The sequence below is a fragment of the Puccinia triticina genome, chromosome 7A (assembly GCF_026914185.1).
Source record: "Puccinia triticina chromosome 7A, complete sequence".
NCBI lineage: Eukaryota > Fungi > Basidiomycota > Pucciniomycetes > Pucciniales > Pucciniaceae > Puccinia > Puccinia triticina.
The window spans coordinates 6571988-6594679 of NC_070564.1; the positions used below are offsets into that span (position 1 = coordinate 6571988).

Here is a 22692-nt window from a genome sequence, read left to right on the forward strand (position 1 = left end):
CCCCAAGCCCAAAACCACGCTCACTTCCAGATCCACTGCTGCTCACAGCTCTCCGATCCCTTTTGGCAGATATACTCGGGTCAACTCACAAGACACACTCACTTTGGTTTTACGGCCACCTGGGCACTTTTTTTATTTTTATTGAACTTTGCAGTTTTTTTTTATCTCTTCTTTTGTTTGTTTGTTTTGCTTTTAAGGCTGTCTAGAGAGGGAAAAAGATGAGATGAGAGAATGGTGAAGTACTGGGGGCCATACTAGAGTGAGAGAGCAGGGGGCCATGTTGCTAGATTGAGAGAGCAGCTTCTCTGTCAAGAAACGCCGTTGTATCGGCCGCCGCTGGATCGAGCCCATACTGTGCAATTTCAAGATGGTTGATTGGAGATCAAGGTGAATCGTTGAGGGATGGCGGGTGGTCCAGAGCAGATAGATCTTGCTTCAATCATCGCCATCAAGATCCTTGCTCTGCCCGTCGGAAGATTGATGCTGCCGTCGAAACAGTTCCCAGGGTCCTGCAGGGCCAGATCTCGATAGGATGGGTTCCAGTTTGAAGTGCCGACCTGGACGGTGATGGTGCCGAGTACCAATTTCAGTTTCTCCATTCTTGGTCTCCTGCGCAGACAGTCGGTGTTCCTGGGCAGGAGCAAGTAGTTGAGAAGCGCAAAGGAGGCATCCCATGTTTTGGCAGCAATCCCGAATGCGGCCAGGTCGTCGCCAAAGTGGTTCTGCTCGGCGCACAAGTCCTCCCGGCCTGGCCGGCGCTTGCAGGAGATCGCGAGGTTGGAGGGGAAGTTGGCCCGGTGATGGAGCGAGTCGTCCATGCTGGCACTGCGTCGGCTCCCAGCCCCAGGCGAGCCTGCTCGGTGGCCGCAGCTTCTCTGTCAAGAAGCGCCGTTGTATCTGCCGCCGCTGGATCGGGCCCATACTGTGCAATCAGTGACTGCATTTCCACATCACAGAGAATCCTGTCCGTCCATCGCCCACCTACCAGATTTTCTGAGCCAGACGAGGGGAGGGGAGAGCCATGCAAGGAGGAGAAGCGGGAAAAGGGAGGAGGGATGGGACAGGAGAGGACAAAGCAATTCAAGCAGGCAAGGAGGAGTGATAGTCGGGGGAACAAGGCTTGGAAGGAGCCAAGCGAGGTGCGGAGCTCAATGGAGGATGCAATGTGGAGGTGGGCGTGCTGTGGATGGGGTGTGGGCCAGGCAAGGAGGAGGCAGGCGCAGAGGGACACGTATGTGGGTTGGTGAGGGTCTAGCTTAACTAAGCCTCTCGAACGGAGGGTCCGGGGGACCCCGCCCGGAGGGCTCTCCGCAAGAGAGGCTTACGCCTAATGTCTGAAGTCTGGCAGGGAAAGGAAGGATATTCAACCCCAAAACCACTAAATAATTATTTAAAAATCAGCAAAATATGTACAAAAAAACTGAATAGACAGTTTCATTGCCAGTGCTGATGCGCACCCTCACAAAGACCCAAAACTGATTGAAGAAATCCGTTTTGAAGGTCAAAGGAACCCTGAAGCATATTACATTGCTCTGAAGATCCATTTTTGGATTTTCTGATAATATGCACAATTGAATTTCCTTTCTGCAACAAAATGCAACACTACATGTGTAGGATCTGCGGGTTTGCGGATCCAGTATCCACCAGGCATGATGGTTGCGCATCCTTAGTTTACATTTCTTCATGTTTTTTTATTTTTAAACCATTAGTACAGTGCAAATGGTTTGGATTGAGGAGATGAAACCGGTGCCAAATGAAAGCTGAGGTCCAGAAGTATCTTTTGGCTCTGGGGCAGGTCCACAGGACCTGAGGGGGAGGCTGGCTGAGGCTTAATATTTTCCCTCCAGCCAATTGTGATTTCTTTCCCAGCCAAAATTTCGACATTACGCGCAAGTCCCTCCCTGCGGGAGGGGCCGCTTCGCGGCCAGCCACAGCAAGCCTCCCACCAGGGGGGACTTGTGTTAAGTTAGGTGAGGGTGGGGGAGATGGAGGGTGGCGGTGATCCGATGAGCGGACTTAGAGCATTTCCACCGCGGGTGGTATTGTCGGGGCGCTAAAATTTGATCTCTGCGAGTGCGCAGCCAGTTTTAGCGCCCCAAACTGCTGCGGCATACACCGCGAGAGTCTCTAAAAAGTCATGAAAGGCATACGTCGCCCCCGGTCCACTCCCCCGTCAATCATATGAAAGGCATCCACCCGGTTATCGAGGGGAGCTCTCTTCTCAATGATCGAAACGAACCGGGTCGTTCCGGTCATCGTGGGGAGTATACACCCCTCTCGATAACTGGAACGAACCGGCCATTGAGGGGAGTATTTACCCCCCTCGATGAGGTCGGAACAAACCTGGTTGTTCCGGCCATTGTGGGGAGTATATACTCCTTGATAACTGGAACAAACCGGCCATCGAGGGGAGTATGTACTCCCCTTGATGATCAGAAAAGACAGGTTTGTTCCGGTCATCATGGGGAGTAACTATTCCTCTCGATGACCAGAAGGAACCGGCCATCAAGGGGAGTATGTACTCCTCTCGATGACCGGAAGGAACCGGACATCGAGGGGAGCATGTACTCCTCTCGATGACCAGAACAAACGGGCCATCGAGGGGAGCACCTCTTGATGGCGGGCCTGCCTTGGCCATCAAGTGATTGTATATTGTGTTCGGGGGTGTGACGGATGGGGTGAGCTGTAGTTTCACAAGGTGTTTGTTCCATGAAAGGGAGTTGAGGTGTGGATGGATGAGTCCCTAGTGAGTCCCTCGGAGTCCCTACATGTAGGGACTTGAGGTCGATATTTAGGGACGGCCGTAAATTTTCAACGCAAATAGCGCCCGCGGTGGGTCGGGTTGAGGTGGTAAATTCCTGAAAATTCCAACTAGGGCCCCGATTTAGGGCCCGCGGTGGAAATGCTCTTAGAAAAAATGAGGCGGGTGGATGGGTGAGGGCCGAGGGTGACGTGTCCCTCTGATGGGCGGACTTTGTCTTAGCCCCCTCTGCCCTTTTTTTTTTGGGTTACATAGCAAACGGGAGGAGTTGTCAAGGTGTTGGTTGCCCATTGTTGCCAATCTGCAGGCCGTTAGTGAATGTTGACTGCATGTTGACGCTGTGGCCGGCGGCATATTGTTGGTCAGGTAATTTTGCCGGCCATTTGACTGGGGTAAAGTTACAGGTTACTTACCTGACTGCAAAATCCGGCGGTTTGGTTGGTAGTTTGGTGGTCATTTTGCCGGCTGACAGGAGGCCAACAGGTGGGCGGTCAACCAGGCGGGTGTTTTGTCTTTGACGGCAGTTTTGACGGGCAAAACCTTAATCCGTGCAACTGCCGTGTACACGAGGTTGTGGGTTCAATACCCACTTCACTCGGACCATACTTTTCACAAGTTCAATACTGTACCCTCTCAATGACCGGTCCGTGGCGGCCATCAAGAGGAGTCTGTACTCTTGATGACCGGTCTGTACCAGCCATCAAGAGGGATGTGTCCTCTCGAGGTACAGGCCGGTCATTGAGTGGGCTGTGTCCTCTCAATGACCGGTCTATACCGGCCATCAAGAGGGTTGTGTACTCTTGATGACCGGTTTAACAATGAGGGATGAGGCCAGAGTTGCTGGTATACCTGGAGTTGTAAATCTGGCAGGTATTCTGGCATCTCAAGCCTGTGGAAAGCTTCTAAAGCTAAAAATTACAAGGTGAGTCAGATCTGGCTTTACAAGTGCCAGATCTGACTTTACACGGTGTGGAACTACTCTTGGGATGAATAGAGCTGGAGAGGGAATGGTGCTTTAATGGGCTGCCTCTCTGTGAACAAGAAAAAGATATAAGAGTGTGGACTCTTATGGAAAGGTGTGGCTATAGAGGATTCTTGAGGTATGTCTTGAGGGTTACTTTTCTACTAATCTAATATTTTGTACACAGATAAAAAGCTTGTCCAATCTGATTTATTGGCATAAGCAAGGCTAATGATAGGTGACCAGTGATCTGAATTACTTTGACAGGATCTGATGGGGAACAAATGAAGAGGAAAACAACCCAGTTTATATACAAAAGAAAGAGGAGCCATGAGGAAACAAGGATAACCTGAAGGGAAGCATAGAACATTCTACTTCTATAGGATGAAACAGCCATGTGGTCAGAGTAGTGGGTCAAGGAGTCACATGATGGTGGAATAGTGGGTGGGGATGATGCCATCTTCTGGGGGCTATGGTGAAATCTTCCTAGTTGGAGGAGGGGATGTGTGAGACATAACAGGGGTAGAATATTCTATGATCTAAGATAGGAGGATTTAGGTGCTTCAGGAAGTGTTTCAGGAAATAATAATCTAGGTGGGGTTTGGGGCTATGTCTAGTATAATGTGTATCATGTTGGGTTTGAAGGGTGAAGGGTTTCAAGGGTGCTTGTACATATTTGAGCACATGGTTCTAAGGAAACACTAGAAGAAGGGGATAACATGTGATCTGGGTAGATGTTTGAGACTAGGGAGAGGGTTTATCCAAGAGAGGGGGAGTGTGGGAAGAGGGAATACTATTATCCAGGGTATGACCATTGAGTGGGGATGTTGAGGGCCTTGGGCTTTGCTGACAAGGGGGCCAGAGGTATGGGATTTAGTCTTGAGGTGTTACAGCCTTGTGATTGATGGTTGCTGGTTTTCTGGGTAGATCAGGATTGGCTTACCACAACGGCCGTGTAAAGTCAGATTTGGCACTTGTAAAGCCAGATTTTTACACCCTGGTTTTACACGCACTTTTCAGCGGCTAGATCAAACCAGAAAATCCCTCTTGATGGCCGGTACAGACCGGTCATCAAGAGTACACAACCCTCCCGATAGCTGGTCCGTACCGGCCATCCAGAGTACACAACCCTCTCAATGCCCGGTATAGACCAGCCATCAAGAGTACGCAACCCTCTAGATGCCCGGTTGAGATTGGCCATTGAGAGTACGCAACCCTTTAGATGCCCGGTCAAGACAGGCCATCAAGAGTACACAACCCTCTCGATGGCCGGTATAGACCGGTCATTGCGAGGACATAGCCCACTCGATGACCGGCCTGTACCTTGAGTGGACACATCCCTCTTGATGGCCGGTACAGACCAGCCATTGAGAGAGAGGGCACCACCCTCTGGCAGATCTGTGCCGGTCATCGAGGGGGTACATCTGTACCGGCCATTGAGAGGCTTGAGTCCTCTCGATGACCGGCGTTGCGTCCTCTTGATGTCCTACCCACCGGTCATCAAGAGGCATGTGTCCTCTCAATGACTGGTACAGAGGACACATCTTTACCGGGCATCGAGAGGACACTGTACCCTCTCAATGACCAGTCTGTACCAGCCATCAAGAGGGATGTGTCCTCTTGAGGTCCAGGCCGGTCATTGAGTGGGCTGTGTCCTCTCAATGACCGGTCTATACCGGCCATCAAGTGGGCTGTGTACTCTTGATGACCGGTTTAACAATGAGGGATGAGGCCCAAGTGACTGGAATACCTGGGGTTGTAAATCTGGCAGGTATTCTGGCATCTCAAGCCTGCAGAAAAGCTTCTAAAGCTAAAAATTACATGGCTGTGTAAATCAAAGGGAAGTCCTTCATTATCAAAGAATGTTCACTAAAATTGAGTATGATCCAAGTTTATTAAAGCCTCTGAATCACAAAAAAAAAATTCAAGGGTTTCCCCTACAAATCTCTAAAAATTGCAAAAAAAATTGAAGGTTTCCCCTCTACAACTTCAAGAAAAAAAAATGAAGGTTTTTCCCTCTACAAATGCCAAAATCAACAAAAAAACACAATTTTACACCAACCTGCAACCAGCCACCTAACATCAGCAAGCTGATGCACCGTGGTCCACCGTCCATCCCTGTCTAGCAGGGTTAAAAAACGGTGAGAGGATGACCCCCCGCGCGCCGCATTGAAGGCATTATGCAAAGGGGGGCCAACAAGTTTAGCCTCTCAAACTGCGCAAGTGCAACAGCGGAGGGGGTGAGGACAAACCACACGCTGTGGAACTACTCTGAGGGAAGAATAGAGCTTGAGAGGGATTTGGTGCTTGAAGGGCTGCCTCTCAGGGGAACAAGAAAAAGAATATAAGAGTATGGACTCTTAAGGAAAGGTGTGGCTATAGAGGATTCTTGAGGTATGTCTAAGGGTTTACTTTCTACTAATCTAATAGCAAGGTAAAGGTAATATAAAGTCTGTCCAACCTGATATATTTGGCATAGACTTATCAAGCTTGTCCACTCTGATTTAATGGCATAAGCTAGGCTAGTGAATGGTGACCAGTGATCTGGATTGCTGGGACAGGATCTGATAGGGAACAAATGGTAGGGCCAAGGAGGGCAGACTATATACAAAATATTATGCGGCTGAGTTGTGGTTGGAAGAAAATATGAAACAGTGAAAATTCTCAATCAAGGGGGTGAGGCTGAAAATGCTATGGGGATGGAAAGTTCTGGAATGAGGCTGAAATGTGGAGAGACAATAAAACATCAGAAGAAAGGGATTACATATCATATGAGAGGCTGAAAAGGGTTGGGCTGAAACCAAAGGGGACAAAGGGTAACCAAGATGGGATCTCTATGGTTATTACATGTGTGGCTAATTCCAAAATGAGGTTGTTATGCTGGATTGGGAAGGGAGGAAAAGATGATTAATATTCAGGGTCTTTCCTAATAGTCTGGCTCTGTCTGATGGGTGACTTTCTCCCACTTGTGCCTAGCTGGCAGTCTGAGGAGTATTGATTTGGTGTAGGTGAAGGTGGGGAAAAAGGGTGAAGAGAGAATGGGGGGCCTGTTGATGAGTATGAGTTGTCCTGGCCTTGATTCTTGAGGGAGGTGGGGCCTTGAGTATTCCAGAGAGGTTTATATTGAGGTGAAAAGACTTTTGATTTTGGTGCCATATTCAGGATTGGCTTACCACAACGCTTGAAGTACAGCGGCAGAGGAAGCCTGGGGGATTTATCCAAACACAAGAGCACCCCCCATTTTATACCCCATCGACCAGCAAGCTCGCCTGAAGCCTTGCCCTTGACTCCGCTTGCATGTACATACATATCCCTGAAGCCTTGCCCTTGACTCCGCTTGCATGTACATACATATCCCTGAAGCCAAAGCCTCCGCCACACCGCCGCTGTAAATATTCTTGACCCGCAATGTGAGCCTGAGTCTCTATAGTGACAACAGGAGACAAGAAATGGGGGTGGCAATAGTTGGATTTCTTGGGATAAAGAAAATACAACTATAAGAGAAAAGAGAGAAAGAGAGAGAGAAACCAAGCAGGATGAGAAAGAGGAGGAGTACTAGGTTATTCTAGTGGGAATGCACGTCCACTGGCAATGCTACTCTTCAGAAGAGTGCTGCTAATCTGTGCTAGAAAGTGCTACAGCTTCCTCTCAGGAGGGTATCTGGATTAGATAAGTTTAATCCAGCCACAATTTTTTAGCTTCCTTCTGGATAGTCAAGGTTCTTAAAGGGAAACCTGAGGGACAGCCCTGTAACCTAGATTTGAGGCAAAGGCCAAGTGATAATAAGGGACAGCCCTGTGATCAAGATAGAGGCAAAGGCCTGTGAGGGACAGCCCTGTGATCAAGAAGGAGGCAAAACCAGAAGAAAGAGCAGATCAAGCAAGACACAGAGTTGTACCTCTGAGATAAACAAGGTTCAGTGAAAGAGGTTACTCACTGTCAACATCCTAGGTGCCTGTGACGGTAGGTATACTGGGAGTATAGTAGGCTCTTTGGTGGTGATCCTGGTGTTATCTGGGTGGTGGTTCTGGTGTGCTGAAGTCTGTGGATCCGCCTCAGGCAAGGGGGATCCTGACTACGAAAATTTTCACAGTTTGCTTATGTAATTTAAATATGTACATGTGGTTTGGCGCGCCTGGTAGCGCTGACACGTCACAACTGCGCAAGCGCGCCACAACTCAATAACTCAGGGAAGGAGTATAGTTACAAGGAATTGATAAGTTATAACTAGGGTTAAAATTGCATGAGGAAACAGAATATGAAGTCAAAATAAGGTTATCTCTTAAGATGAAAAAGATATAAAGTAATTTATATGTAATAAATGTAGAACAGGCAGCTTTTAGGTCAGCTGTGATGACTCTAAGGCTGACACGCAAGGCATACTCAAAACCCTTTCATAGCCAATTACCGGGAGCGTAGCGGGAGGTGATCATGTCCAAGGAGCCGCGGGCCCATGACATGCCTGCCTGATGCCCGCCCAGGGCATTCCCGTCGGCGCGGAGGCGTAGCGGCGGAGAACGCGCGGCGCGCAGCCAAGGAGCTGCGGCAAGGGCGGCAAACCTAAAGGGAAACCAACCGGTACCGGCGAGAAGTCCGGCGCCACCGTCTGAGTTAAACCTTATCAAGGAAAACCCATTGGACCCTTGTTGCCGCCGAACCGCAAGAACGAAAAGAAAGAAGAAAACTTTGATCTCAACGTGATAAGTAATTTTCCTTTAGAAACGGCGTAGAAGAGATGGCAAGCTCAATCAAGCAGGCAACAGCAATCGTGAAGAGGATAGCCGGGATCGAGACGCAGAGCGAAGTGGGCACGGAAGATCCCCGGGTGGCATTACAGGAGGAAGAAGACGAGGTACCAGACTTGAACCCCCCAAAGAAAGGGAAGAAAGGATCAACTGTAAAGGAAGCGCCACGGAAGATAACGACCAGATCAGCGTCAAAGGCCCCGGAGGACGCACTGCAACAGGTCAAAAGGCAACCAGGAGACCTTACTAGGGACAGTTGGAGGACCGAAAGGGAAAAGAGGTAAGCGATCGATGATTACCGCCGAGAGGAACGAGAGGAATGAAAAGGAAACTGAGCAAGGATACGCCATACCGCTATCAGCTGCCAATCCAGAGGGAACCACCGATACACCGCCGATTGATCAGGGGAGAAAGAAAAGAGACCGACCTGGCCCAGGTATGTTGTCAGATTGTAAAGGAATCCCAAGGAATTATCCGCAAGGACTAACCTGGATTGGCTTACCCCACCAGTATTAAATCCAGTCAAAACAGAAGCGGTGCCAGCTGAATTAACGGCCGCAGATGCGGTGCCCCCATGGAAAATCCAACAGACGTTGGTCGCGATGGTGGAGCGGGCTATGAAAGCGGAAGCGGAGGGCAACTCGGTCATGGCAAGCCGCCTCTACGATATAGGTGCAGGCCTGGGGAGGGCACTACCAAGAACAGCCCAGTCATCAGCGAGTCCAGCCCAACCCCAAAAGCCACGAGCCCTCGTGCCCATCCCAGGGCTCAAGGTACCAGTCCCACCCCCCAACGAGATCGACCTGACCGACGAAGTCAAGGAGTCATTCCTGCCAACCAACCCCAAAACAAATGGAGCCGCAGCATCAGCAGGGACTTTGATATGTGACAAATCAGCCGTGCCAACGTCGGTCGACGTAGGCCTCACCCCCTTCTTTCAGAAAAACTTGAAAGAGCTAAGGGGACCGCTCCCGTTGACCATTTTCAACGAGGAATGGCAAGATAAGGCCATTATGCATTACGCGGAGAAGAGGCCAAAAGCAGAGGAGAACGGCTCCGATTGGCTACGCTATTCAGGTTATCCGTACCCAAACGAGTATTGCCAGACGTATAACAAGTGGTCGGTCAACCACCAGGGGTTCTACACCGCACTCTCGAAAGTCAAGACTGAAGCCCACAAGACGTTCGCCGGATGGCTGGTCGTCCATAAGAACCACTGCGACGCCATCATTATCCGGGACGGGTACATGACCGGATTGCGCTACGACATCCAAGTCAGAGCAAACGCACTGGCACATTGGGTGAGGCTAGGAGACGGTAGAGAGTTGATGGCGAACATATCAGTGTATAGAGAAGATGTGGTGAGGAAAGCATACGGAAAGGCACGGAAGTTTGAAGAGACCGATTTCCCGGACAATCCGTACTCAGCAGGCGGCAGACGCTTTGGATGGGACCCAACAGCCGGCCAACCCAAATCTAAAGGCGACAACGGAGCGAACACACTCCTGTTGCACCTGCGCCAACCAGAGACTCATCAGCTCGAGGGGAAGCATTTGAACCAGCAGCGAAGAGCCTCCCCAGAATCATTGAAAGGGCCAGACAAAGGTAATCAGGGAGGCCAGCGACAGACCCAAGGAGGGTACAAAGGCAGCCGGTACAACCCTCGTCACAACGACCGCGACGGAGGCCGGGACGGCGGCAGAGAAGGCGGCCGAGGCAGGAATTATTAGTAGGCTACTCTCCAATCCAATCTCGCCTTTTCTTTTTTTTTTTTTTTTTAAAAAAAAAAAATGCAAAAGAAGAGCGGAAGAACCTAGATCCATCAAGGATCTATCCTAAGGCCAATGTCAACCCTTGGATAGAGCCTCCCCCCCCCTCTCCCAAACTCGTGGCCCTCTTTTGTCTTCCTCAATTGTTTTGAGAAATGTTAGGAAATGATCCAATGTGATATGATTGATTCTAATGTGAGAACCTGTTTGGAACACAGCGGAGAGTGCCCCAAGGAATACAAGGGTAGTGGCACAGAGGAGAGTGAGCACAAACAAGGAGAAGAGGAAGGGATGAGCGAGAGGAAGCTGAGAGGAGCGAATAGGGTCCCAACACAGGAGTGGCCAGTCTGGCCAAGAGGCGTATCGTGTGAGATGAACTTACCGCAATGGGAAGAAGCGCTGGAAAGGGCCGGGTTACTACCTGAATTCAAAGACGTCATCCAGGGTTTCAAAGAAGGATTCAACCAGGGCATTCCTCCGCACACCGTGATAGGACACGACAAACATTACACCCCACCAAACGATAGTTCAGCGCTGCTGGCCAGGGAAAAGATCGAAGACTCAATCAAGAAAGAGGTAGGCGCAGGGCGAATGTTTGGGCCATACACACAAGCCCAAGTAAACAGTCACTTCCCGTTTTTCCGAACCAGTCCGCTTGGAGCCGTGATCAACGGAGACGGATCTTTACGACCCATCAACGACCTCTCTTTTCCCCACGGGGAATTGGACATCCCATTGGTAAACTCTATCGTTGACTCCGACGATTTCCAAACCACATGGGACGATTTTAATATTGTAGCAGATTACTTAAATAAAACAAAAAAACCAATCCTCCTAGCAATATTTGACTGGGAGAAAGCTTATTGACAGATACCAACGTGGCCAGACCAATGGCCATATCCAACAGTGGGTCAGCTACGCTAACAAAGCTGTTAGCGTAGCGTAGCGCAGCGCAAATGCACTATTTTTTAGCGTAGTGTTAGCGCAATTGCGCGCATCTGCGCTAACGCTGCGCGCGCAGGGTGCAAAGATATTTTAGCTTTTAGCGTAGCGTTAGCGCAGATTCGCGCAATGGCACTAACGCTAAGCACGTAGGGCGCAAAAGAGCTTCGCTACGCTGCGCTACAGCGCTTTTTGAGGCAAAAAAGGCCGTTTTTTCCGCTAAAAGCGGCTTAGCGCAACGTAGCGCAGCGTAGCGGCTGTAGTTTAGCGCTAACGCTAAACCAAAATTGGCGTGCTGTTAGCGCCGCTAAAAATTAGCGCAGCATAGCGGCGCTAACAGCGCGCTAACGCTATTCAAAAAAGGCCAGCGCTTTTTGCCGCTACACTAAACGTTAGGGCTAAAATAGCGTAGTTTAGCGTAGCGGCCCACTGTTGCCATATCTGATGGTACAAGATTTCGACGGCCAGATAATGCTAGACACTCGAATTGCATTCCGCGGAGTGGCAGGCTGCGGGTCATTCGGTCGACCAGCAGACGCCTGGAAGCGGGTAATGTTGGCAGAATTTGATGTGCTGGCGATTTTCAGATGGGTGGACAACAATTTATTTGTCAAGAGAAGAGACTCGAGCCTGCTCATGTGAGAAGTTGTGGAAAGATCGGACAGACTCGGAGTGAAGACAAATACCAAGAAGTATGCACCATTTGCAGAGGAGCAGAAATACGTAGGTTTCGTGTGGAACGGAAACCAGAAGACTGTGCGGCTCCCTTCAGGAAAATTAGCAAAACGGATAATACAAGTACAGGATTTCCTAGTCAGGGGAGCCAAGTTTTGGTACGGCGAGGTCGAGATAATAGCGGGACGACTAAATCACGTCTCTTATATCCTCCCTCAATTGCGATGCTATCTATGTAGCATATACCGGTGGCTCAAGAGCTGGGTCTATCGCGAAACAGCAAGACCGCTACTGAAAGACGTCGAGGAAGATCTCCAAGTCTGGCTGGCGACCTTGAAAAGCTTCAAACCAACAAGACTAATAGCGTCACCAGAACCAACAGAAGTGGGTTGGGTAGGAGACGCCTCGACAAGTTTTGGCATCGGGGTTCTGATAGGAAGGCATTGGACGCAGTTTTCCCTCAGGTCACGCGAAATACTAGACAGGGCACCAGGAAAAAATTCATGTCAACTGGGGGCAGGTGACATGAAGGAACACAGGCTGAGACTCTGCCGCAACTTCAGCACGACTCTGTGCGATGTATTGCTTTACTCATTTGCGCATCAGGGGTGGGTGAGTAAGACTGAGTCCGCTCATCCACCAACCTTGCTGAACTCCTGAGCTCAAATGTTTGAGTTCAGACTTTTGTTCAGCTTCAGGGGGCAAGGATATGTATGTATTTACACCTTGAGAGCAAGTCTCCCCCGACTATGGGCATGGCCATTGTGTGGCCATTGACACCGCTCAATGGCTGGTGTGTACCGGCCATCAAGCAGGGGCTCCCCGGCTCCGCTCGATGGCCGGTACACACCGGCCATCAAGCAGGGGCTCCCCTCTGTGAGGATTCGAGTCCAGCGCCCGGGCCAAAAAGGCAAAAGGGGCTTGGCTCTAAACCTAACCCTCTCAGGGAGACAGGTCAGTGACCGCTCCTCCTCAGTCTATGCATATGCATATGATCCAGGCGGATGAAGAAGCTTCAAGCTAACTTCTCCGCTCCCTTCCAGCCACGTCAGCAGACGCAGAGCCACAACAGACCAAGCCACGCAAACTACCGAACAGGTAAGTATTGCGAGCTGGTTCAGCAGATGTGACGGATCGACGGCTGACTATGTAGCACTATGGCAGCACGATTGATACCGACCATCGTCAAGGCCCAAACGGCTCCAGCCTCAGAGAAAGGATCACCCCGGCTCCGAAAGGAGGTGAGTCTCCTATCTCTGTAGAGCCCCATAAGATAGTTGCAGGACTGAATCGTTGACGTGTCTGAATACAGACTCCAGCACGATCAGCCGCCTATCCGAGTGCATCGTCAGACGTTAAGGCATTGTCCGAACGGACTGAACGTAAGCGTAATATCTAACTCTGAGAGTTAAGATAGATACTGATGCATTGCACAGTTATCCAGGACCTTCCGAGTCTCCGCTTCACTAGCGAAAAACCCAGCTGCATTGAAGCAGTCCCATCCATTCCCTATACATTCTCATCAACCAAGAGTCGGACTTCGACCCGCTCTTAGTTGTTCCAATTCTTTTTACCCTCCGCTCTATGGCCGGTACACACCGCCATGCAGCAGGGGCTCCCCTCCGCTCGATGGCCGGTACACACCGGCCATCAAGCAGGGGCCCCTCCGCTCGATGGCCGCTACACACCGGCCATCAAGCAGGGGCTCCCCTCCGCTCGATGGCCGGTACACACCGCCATCCAGCAGGGGCTCCCCTCTGCTTAATGGCCGGTACACACCGGTCATCAAGCAGGGGCTCCCCTCCGCTTAGGACGACTTGGGACTGGCTAGACGTGATCGCGTGATCGCGTGCTCTTCCGCCTGCAAGCCATAGCTGATCGGATAGGTATCCTCGAATCGACTCCCCTTCCTGAGTCTGGTTGGCCTGGGGTAGGGTGCTGGGGGCTTGTCGTCGCCTGCCGTGTCGGTTGGCTCGCTGCTTGCTGGTCCCTCTGAGTGCGACGATGGCGGCGAGCTTGAACCGGGCATCAAGCAGGGGCTCCCCTCCGCTCGATGGCTGGGCTTTTGACCGGGATCTATGGCCAAACATTGTATGCTGTTGAACAAAGGAACATCCCGGTTTGGGATGCTGAGCGCAATAAATCCCTTTGGAGGAGAGACCAGCCCTGATACATTAATGGCCCGTGCACACTAGTCATTGAGCCAAGCAGCTCAATGGACACATTTGTGAGATCTTGCACCACTAGAAAAGTGTATGCTACTGGATGGCCGGTTGGTACTGGCCACCAGGCAGAGGAGACCCACTTGGATGGCCATGTGTACTCGCCATCGAGTCCAATCTGACCTGGACGCAGCGGGGCGGCCTCCTGGCAGGGCAGGTGCACTGTGCATGCTCGCCCTAGCTTAACACAAGCCCCTCGTTTCAGAGGGAGGCGGGTGAAACACCGCCGGGCCCCTCCCGCGGAGCGATTCAAAGGCTTGCTTTGCGAGGCTCCCCCGGCCCCTGAAACAAGGGGATTGTGTTAGGCTAGCTCGCCGCCTGTGCTTAGCGGTTATGTACACTCGAACTTGCGGCGGGAGCCGTCTCGTTCCTAATCACAGGCTTGGCGCTATGTTGCGGCGCCCAAGGAGTCCCGAGAACCCGGGAGGGGGACTCCAAGACTCCTGTGTGAGGTTCGGGGGGAGGTGTGGTCCCCAGTCCGCTAGGGATTCCCCTCCTCACGGCCTTGCATTGGCTTGAGGTCCCCTGAGAGGGATCCCAAGGGCCGAGAAGTGTCCGTAAGGGAGGAGAGGTTAGCCGCGCGGGTCCTCCGGGAGCAGGTGCACCCCAGATGGGTGCGAGGGCCAAAGTGTCAGACTACACGCGTGCGTGTGAATCTGGGAATCCCGAAGCACAGCTCATTTATGTACATATGTACAAATACATATTGTTTTCTGAGCAGAATATGAATGCTAGTGTGAGGACATACTCATGAAGTGAGCTGAACATGAATGAACCTGCTCATCGGAATGAGCAGTACAAGTGGTGGGCTGATTTTCAGAGTAGAGTTGGAATGGAGACCAAACTGGAGATGCCTTCACGTCACCTGCCCCCAGTTGACATGAAAATTTTCCTGGTGGGGAGATACCGGCAGAGGCGGATATTGAAGAGGAACACATTTCAAGACTAGAAACCATCGCGGTACAGATGGGACTGCTGATGCTGATCAAACTTGGCGCTCAAGCAGGAAAGACGTTCATCGTGTGGACTGATAACACGACCACCAAAACCGTGATAAATAAAAGGAAGTCAAAGGATAAGTTTGTGAACAACGAATGGAAAGTTATACAGAACGTGCTGATAGAACGCCAGATAAATTTGGTTGCAAAGCGGGTCAGCTCCACGGAGAACCGTGCCAACTTGCTCTCAAGAGGCTCTAGGAAAGGTCACCAACGACGCAACCAACTCCAGATTGAAGTGCCCAGAGATCTGGAGGACCTAATCAAGCAGGTATTAGAATAGAATTGCAATTAAAAATCAATTATGAGTTAAGCATGTCATAAGCTGCGCAACAGGACCTAGATACAAGACAAAGCACAATCATCGCTAGGGATGGGTATGGGATAGGCTAGCTCTGAGCAAGGCTCCAGAGTCCTAGAGTTAAGGGTCGGGCTCAGATCTAGGAGAGATTTCTCCAGGGCACCTGGGGAAATTTTGGTGACTACAGAGTCGCCATCTCACCATTCCTCAATGGCCACTCTACAGATCAAGCAAACTGGAAGATGCAGGCAGAGGGAAGGGAGAAGATCTCCCGTAACCCATACTTGAGTGGCTTGGAGGGAACAGGAATCTCGGGCCACTCTAGACAACCAAAATAGAATTTATTTCAGATAGTTGTTGAAAGAGTTAAACAACATACCCGGCGCTGGGAGAGCGCCAAAGAAATAAATTCCCTCAGCATGGAAGCAGAAGCGGCGGATTGGATCAAACTTATACCGGACACTTTGATGATATTGTCTCACTATCCTGGTTGCCTTGCTCAAATTATCACCTGACAACCGTCTAGACATGACGGTGAGGATGTACATTTTCAATCTGGTTGAGGGCTACCGGCCACATTATTTCCATCCGCCTTCCCCTCCCCCTCATCAACACTATTGCCCGCCTCAACCAGCCCTGCACGTTCATTGCTTTGGTGTACCCCTTGACCTCTCCGCTTCCCCTATTAGCTCCAACTAATAGAGGCTGCATCACGCAGACGCTGTCAAGGCTATTTTTAAAGCCAAAAGGAAACTGCACGGGATGCTTATCAATATTCAATGTTCACCTTGTGCTATAACCTTTGATACCTCAGGAACCTGAAAGCACATGCGGATTGATGACATTAGCCAGCAAAAGGTCAGGTTATAACGCGAGTACACATTGTGATTTGTAATTCTTTACTGACTTGATTTTTTGTTCAATTCCAAGTCCTACTGTATTAGTGACCGGTGTCAACAAGCCATCGTTCAACTTTCTTCGCAATTATCTCCCAACCTGACAACATACAAATTGACCTGAATATGAAAGAAGCTCGAAAAAATTAATGTCACAGTCAATGTGGTCTTTTTCAGATCTGAAGCTGCGTCCAACAAGTAACCAATGCGCGGGTTGGTCAATGCAGTTGAGAGTGGCGGCAATTCAACAAATGATTGTCATCCCAGGTGGTTTAACAGCTTCAATATGCTCCTATTGGTCGCGAATGACTGTAGCTTACACTTTCCAGAGGGTGATCTAAACTGCTTTAGATTCACTGTCTCCTGTCCAACAAATAGTCTTTGCACCGGCTAGAAATTAGAATGACAGCTCAGACAAAGATCTTGCAAACAGCTAAAAAGATCTTGCAAACAGCTAATGTGAGTCAAATGCCCGGGCCCACATCTCCTTGACACTGCACCAGTTTACCATTACTGATATCGGTTGCTGTTTTTTTCCCTTTTTGTCCCTTTGCTCTCTTCAATCTTAGACCCCCACAACCCCCAATGAGACCGGCCTTATGGTAGCCCAAGCTATCCTCGATCTTGAGACTAACGTCCCCGATCTCACCGCCAAAATTTGTCCCCTCCAAATCAGCGCTGCTTGCAAGGTTGAGATCAAGAGTGGACGCAAGGCCATTGTCATCTTTGTACCTGTCCCTCAAGTCAAATCTTTGCACAAAGTCCAAGGCCGGTGAATTAATCTTCATCCCCAGTGATCTAAATATATGAATCAAGGCTTACTCGTCACCCTCTTGCTTGCAGACTGACCCGGGAACTGGAAAAGAAATTCCCTGATCGCCATGTTGTCTTCATTGGTCAGCGCCAAATGATGCATAAGCCTAACAGCTGCAGGCAACCGTCAAAAGCAACCGCTCCCACGATCAGGTAATTTGAAAGAAGTTAATGAAAACATTTTGGAGGGTTTGGTCTACCCTACCAAAATCACTGGCAAACAAATCTGTTTCCACACCGACGGTTCCAAGGTCATGAAAGGAATGAATGTCTGGTTTACCAGTTGTTTTTGTGGTAGATCCTTTAAATTTTGAATATAAAGATTAACAAGTGATTGTATTAAAACAAAAAATATTTATCTACATAAATACATCAGAAGTATGCCATGCTTGTGATTGTGGCAATTGGAATTCTGTAAGGGTAAGAAATGTGACTACCTGATCAAGTGTACAGCCATTCCCAAAAAGCTGCATATAGTTGCAGATAAGAAAACACAAAGTTCAAAAGGAAAGAAAATCATCAGGAATCCCCAGAGGAAAACAAAAAAAATGTATGGATCAAATGACAGGCCTGGTCAAAACTGAGAAATTTCAGAGGACCAAGATTTGACTATAACAAAGATAATTTGATGAGAGTGCAAAATAATGATAAAAAATTATCATATATGTGCCTAAGAGCAAGAGTAGCTGCTCTATTGAATTGAGACAAGATTGAGATTTAAATAGATGAGATTAATAGAAAAGGACAGTTGTTACCTTTGGTGTTGCTTTCTACATATCTGTCAAAGGTGGTAGTATTGTCAGCCATGCCTGTGGATTCACTGTTTTTTGGGAATTGTACTCTCTTGACTTGACACACAAACTCTGCTATGGAGTCAATCAATTGTAGCACTTTTTAACTTAGAAATAATATCATAATTTTCTTCAAATGAATATCAACTGCAGTGCAATGAGTCAGGTCCCAATCCATTACTGGAAAATTGGGCCTAGACTCTTTGAAGCAGTTCATAAAAGGGGCTTGGAGATTTAAACCTGGTATTTGCAGCGGCAAAGCCGCCTTGGACTCCAGTACCATTCAAATGTGGGAGTAAACCAGCACCAGCCAAAATAACAGGTATTGCAACTGGACTAGTGATATGTTCTGGGCAAGTGTTTGTAGTCAAGTCAGCAGGGCTCAGTCTAGTACCTGCTGAATCTATTGCACCTTGCAGTTCCCATAGCCTGATATATATATAGCGTAACACTAAAAGGGGTATTCTCTGCACTACCAAAAATTACCACAGGCACTCCAAAAAGTAGTTTATTTCTGTGAACTCCAAATACATTGGAGTGCACAGTGCTCAACTCCAAAGAAATTGGAGTTTCTGATTGGCCACTCCAAGAAAATTATATTTTGGAGTGGTTGGCCACTCATTTCTTTGGAGTGGAGCACTGTAACCAAGAATTTTTGGAGGGCACTACTTTTTAGTAATTTTTGGTAGTGAGAAGACTGCCCCTTTTAGTATTACACTACATGTATCAGGCTAAAAAAGTGAGCCTTATGTTAGCAGTATGTATAATCTTTTTTTGTGGGGCCAGATAGGGCCCATTAATATGGTTGATTGTCCGGATTAAGAATTGTGTATGGTATCTGTGTTGTGTATCCGGCTGAAATTAATACCCGGGGCTGACCAACTTATCGCAAAGTCGAGTCAGCATGAAACCATGCTTCAATTGTTTACTTCACCCGAGGCTTGCATTCCAATGGCCAGCCTTCATCAGCTCACAATTTAGCCCATTAAGAGCATCTCCAGCAGAGCTTGGACAGCGCGAGTTTTGGGCTTGTTTTGCAGGTCACTCAACATTTCCGGGGTCCAGCAGACCCCCTAAAAAACCTTTGATTGATCCAAGTTGATCCCATCCCAGACCGTGGCCGGCTACTTTCCCCATCCAATCGCCACCCTCCACACAGGCTGCTACACACTGACACCACGCATTGCCGACTCGCCACTCCTCACCACCGCACCAATAACATGATCAATCCAAATCTCCAAGATACTGCTCCTAGCCCTCCACCGAGAACACCATCTCCACAAGCTTAGTAGTTCTCTTGTTGCTTCTGTTGCATTCTCAAGTAGTCCTCTCGTCGCTTCTGAAGTAATTTTAACTTCTCTCTTATTTTATTCAAGTCATTTTTGATTGCAAGTGGGAGCAAAAATGAAAAAAAAAAAAAAATAGAACAACAACAGAGAGAGAGATAAAAACAAGGAGTCGATTTATGTGAAGCTGAAGTTCACCTTTGCGGCGGTCACGATTGATTGTTTTTTGGCCAACAGTGGATCCTACTCCCCTTTGGGATTCATTGCGCTTGCCTGAAATAATCCAATCAAACGTGTGGTAGGCCACAAAGTCATTGTTGTCGTCCATGAAATTGAGTAACTTGACCAAATTCATCCTGGAGATACCGGTCCTGGAACCGTTAGTTGTGCCCAAACTTAGCTAAGTCCCTCAATTGGAGGCGCGCGAGCGCTGTCGCAAAGCGACCCTCCAAAGGAGGGACTTACACTCTACCTCCCAAAACAGTGGGCAGCAGAAGGGTGTTTTGGACGTTTTGTTATGTCTTGTTCTGTAGCAGCTACACAAATGTACTTGAGGCCAAGTGAGCTACCCCAAAAGATGCACAAGAAGCATGGCTCTCTGCTCATCAGAATCCTGACTTCATCTTCTGCTCACATTACCTGTCTGGCCAAGTGTCCCCTGTTTCCTGTCCGACCAAGTGGTCAAATCATGTCCTGTCCTGTTGTCACCTGTTCAGTTACCTTTTCAGTACCCTGTTCCTGTCCCCTGTTCCTGTCACCTGTTCTGATTTGTCTGGCCGAGTGGCCATGACTTGTCTCCTGTTCCCTGTCACCAGTTCCTGTCACCAGTTCCTGTCACCAGTCCTGTCCCCTGTTACTGTTGTTAGGCCCCCCTTTGGATCTTGCTGGGGGGCTCTCTAGTTGTTTGGTTAAAGTCCGCTCCTCGGACATGAAATAAAAATCATCGAGTCTGAGCATCAACAAAATCAACCCTGCTCCTTGGTCCTATCTGTTCACCTCAAGATAGCCCCCGCCTTTTCGTTGCCTCCACTTGTAGAGCTGAAATCTTAACAATTTTTTATATATTTTTAACACCCAAACCTGATTTTTAAATAATTATCCAACACAAGACATCTGACTGCCTTCTTGCAAGTGCTAGCAGTTGTTTTAGTGTATGTTTTTCTGAAACCTGACAGCTGAACACCACCTTCTTGATAATCACACGCATTGGGTTGCACATTTGTATTGATCTGTCAGACTCAAGGGATGTTGTACACAAGACCATCTTTGGCATGTGTCAAAGTATGGATTTACCCAAGGACCTGTGTTAAGAGCACTCACAAATTCCTGATTTCCCTTCCCAGATTCAAAGGTGGAAATAGAGCACCACTGCCTCAGGGAGGGGCAGGTGGAAGGGCAGATGTAGGCAGATTTTCAATACCTTTTACCTGAGTTGAGATATAAACAGTTGAATTGTTTGAAAATTTTCCCCAGCCAAATGGGATTTCTGCTGCCTACTGTTTTGCGAGGTAGGGCATAATCCCTCCTTCGGAGCCTTCGGAGGGTCGCTTCGCAACAGCGCTCGCGCGCCTCCGATCGAGGGACTTACATAGCTTAAGTTCGAATCGTGCCGTTTTGCAAGGCAATCTGGATATCCACCCCCGGTGTGATTGCCAGTCTGCTGTGGAACTGCTATGAAACAGCTGAGACAGTGGTGTGAAAGGTGATCCCGGCCTGCTATAGCTCGCGGGTCCCATCCCCGCTCTGCTGGAGATGCCTTAACGTTTCCCTCGGGCCTCGACACACCAATCACCGTACCAATGTCTGACTCCAACACGTGCTATTTTGATCAGATCAAGCGCTCTTTCGCGGATGTACCAGTTACTGACGAAGGCGTGGACACACTAGCGTTCTTGGAAGCATGTGAAGACTTGGTCAAGTTGTTCGGTGAGTGGTACATCCATTCCAATTGCAGCATTGCACGGTGGTTGCGAGATGACCAACAACTTCTAATATTGTCTCTCTCTCCTACACAGATCTGTTTGAAAGTAAGGCTTTCGCTGTTGTACAGAACGACCTCACCGGCAACATAGCGGCAAGTCCTCTTTGCTCCCGAGACCCAAATCTCTGGGTATATGTATGCACTGACACTAATTACCTGCATACGTGCTACTCCTCAGAAAATCCGCAAGCGCTACGATGCTTGCCCCGAGAAATCAAAGACTCTCGAGTCCCTGGTAGAGAATGAGAAGGCCGAAAAGAAGAAGGATGCCACCCAAGGTTTACTCTGGTTAACACGGTAAATTAGATTTCCTTCATTAATACGTCCAACCCAAGAGCGAAAGGTGCTAATATCGAGAACTATGACAGCGGCTTGCACTTCACCTGCGAAGGTCTTCAATTAACCCAGAAAAATCCTGGTGAAGAGTTGTCGGTTTCGTTCACAACGGCTTATCAAGGTACTTTGAAAGATTACCATTCGTTCGTAGTAAAGCCAATATTTGGGGTGAGTTTAACAGATTACCAACACTCGAATGCTCAAGAAACAGTTTGAACTGACTCTAAAAATCATCATCTTAGCTTGCCATGAAAGCGTGCCCGTATCGAGCAGATCTATTTAAAAAATTGGGGGCCAAGGAGAAAGTTGATGTTGAATTAGAAAAATGGCTTTCCGCCTTAGAAAAGATTGTCGTCCGAATCCAAAGTTTCTACGAAAAAGGAAACTATGGCAAAGGTCTTTGAAGACATCTCCACACCCGTAACCCAGCATTGTTTTCTCTTTAGAATATCTCTTAGAACTGTCCGATGCGAGAGGCGTCAGAAAATTTCTTCGTCTCGCACTGTGTATAACTCTGCCGTTCATTCAGGAGCTGTCATTGCTTTTTCTCACCTCTTCTGATGTGGTATGAAGGAGTCTCCTTTGCCGCGCAAATTAGATTGCTTTCGAATTTACCGTTCGATGTACTTTGCTGACTGTGCCTCATTGGTCCTGAGCTTCCCCATCCTAGAACTTGAGTACTACATCTGTTAGGCAGAAGATAAGCGCTCAGCAAGCGTGGAGTTTGGACTGCCGCCACCCATGCCATCATCTTTCATCAGGAAATGAGCTTCTTCGGCTTGTACCATCATCGGCCGACGGTACGAAAATGGAATTTTTGTGCAATCATCGATGAGCCGATCGGGGTTGGTTGTCTTTTAACTCTCCGCTAAAATTAGATGTGCAGATAAATCCCGGCACCAATGAGTTCCATTTTCCTAATCTCCAATCAACAACAAGCTCAAGGAAATACAACAAATGTTCTCTGATTCACTTGAGGGCTTTCCCAATTTTAGACATGATGAAAATTTTCCAAACAAAATACAAGCACTTGCTGACTCGGCTCGGATTTCCAACGAGTAATTCCTTGTGATCTTGTTATGCAACACATTCATCGGCCATCAGCCTTCCGAAGCTCATGAATATTTAGAACATCCGTTCCTACCGTTAGGATGATTCGAGGCGTCTCATACACAAGCTTGGACAGCCCAGCAATTGCAGTATAAAGTCAAATAG

General features: G+C 48.7%; 4 protein-coding genes across 4 annotated transcripts; 3 read left to right on the forward strand and 1 right to left on the reverse strand.

Moving 5' to 3' along the window:
• Positions 1-362: 362 nt before the first annotated feature.
• PtA15_7A730 (uncharacterized protein) lies at positions 363-818 on the reverse strand (the record flags this gene model as incomplete). Its single annotated transcript, XM_053171368.1, has 1 exon — positions 363-818. One exon carries the CDS (start codon positions 816-818, stop codon positions 363-365), a length of 456 nt encoding a protein of 151 aa, XP_053022556.1.
• Positions 819-8457: 7639 nt separating this feature from the next.
• On the forward strand, positions 8458-10197 carry PtA15_7A731 (uncharacterized protein; the record flags this gene model as incomplete). Its single annotated transcript, XM_053171369.1, has 4 exons — positions 8458-8688; positions 8774-8903; positions 8978-9282; positions 10006-10197. The coding sequence occupies 4 exons, from the start codon at positions 8458-8460 to the stop codon at positions 10195-10197; spliced, it is 858 nt and encodes a 285-aa protein (XP_053022557.1).
• A 6475-nt stretch (positions 10198-16672) lies between these two features.
• On the forward strand, positions 16673-17046 carry PtA15_7A732 (uncharacterized protein; the record flags this gene model as incomplete). The annotated part of the gene is made up of 2 exons (XM_053171370.1): positions 16673-16729; positions 16840-17046. 2 exons carry the CDS (start codon positions 16673-16675, stop codon positions 17044-17046), a joined length of 264 nt encoding a protein of 87 aa, XP_053022558.1.
• Positions 17047-20959: 3913 nt separating this feature from the next.
• PtA15_7A733 (uncharacterized protein) lies at positions 20960-21881 on the forward strand (the record flags this gene model as incomplete). The annotated part of the gene is made up of 5 exons (XM_053171371.1): positions 20960-21086; positions 21176-21234; positions 21320-21438; positions 21510-21645; positions 21720-21881. 5 exons carry the CDS (start codon positions 20960-20962, stop codon positions 21879-21881), a joined length of 603 nt encoding a protein of 200 aa, XP_053022559.1.
• Positions 21882-22692: the final 811 nt, after the last annotated feature.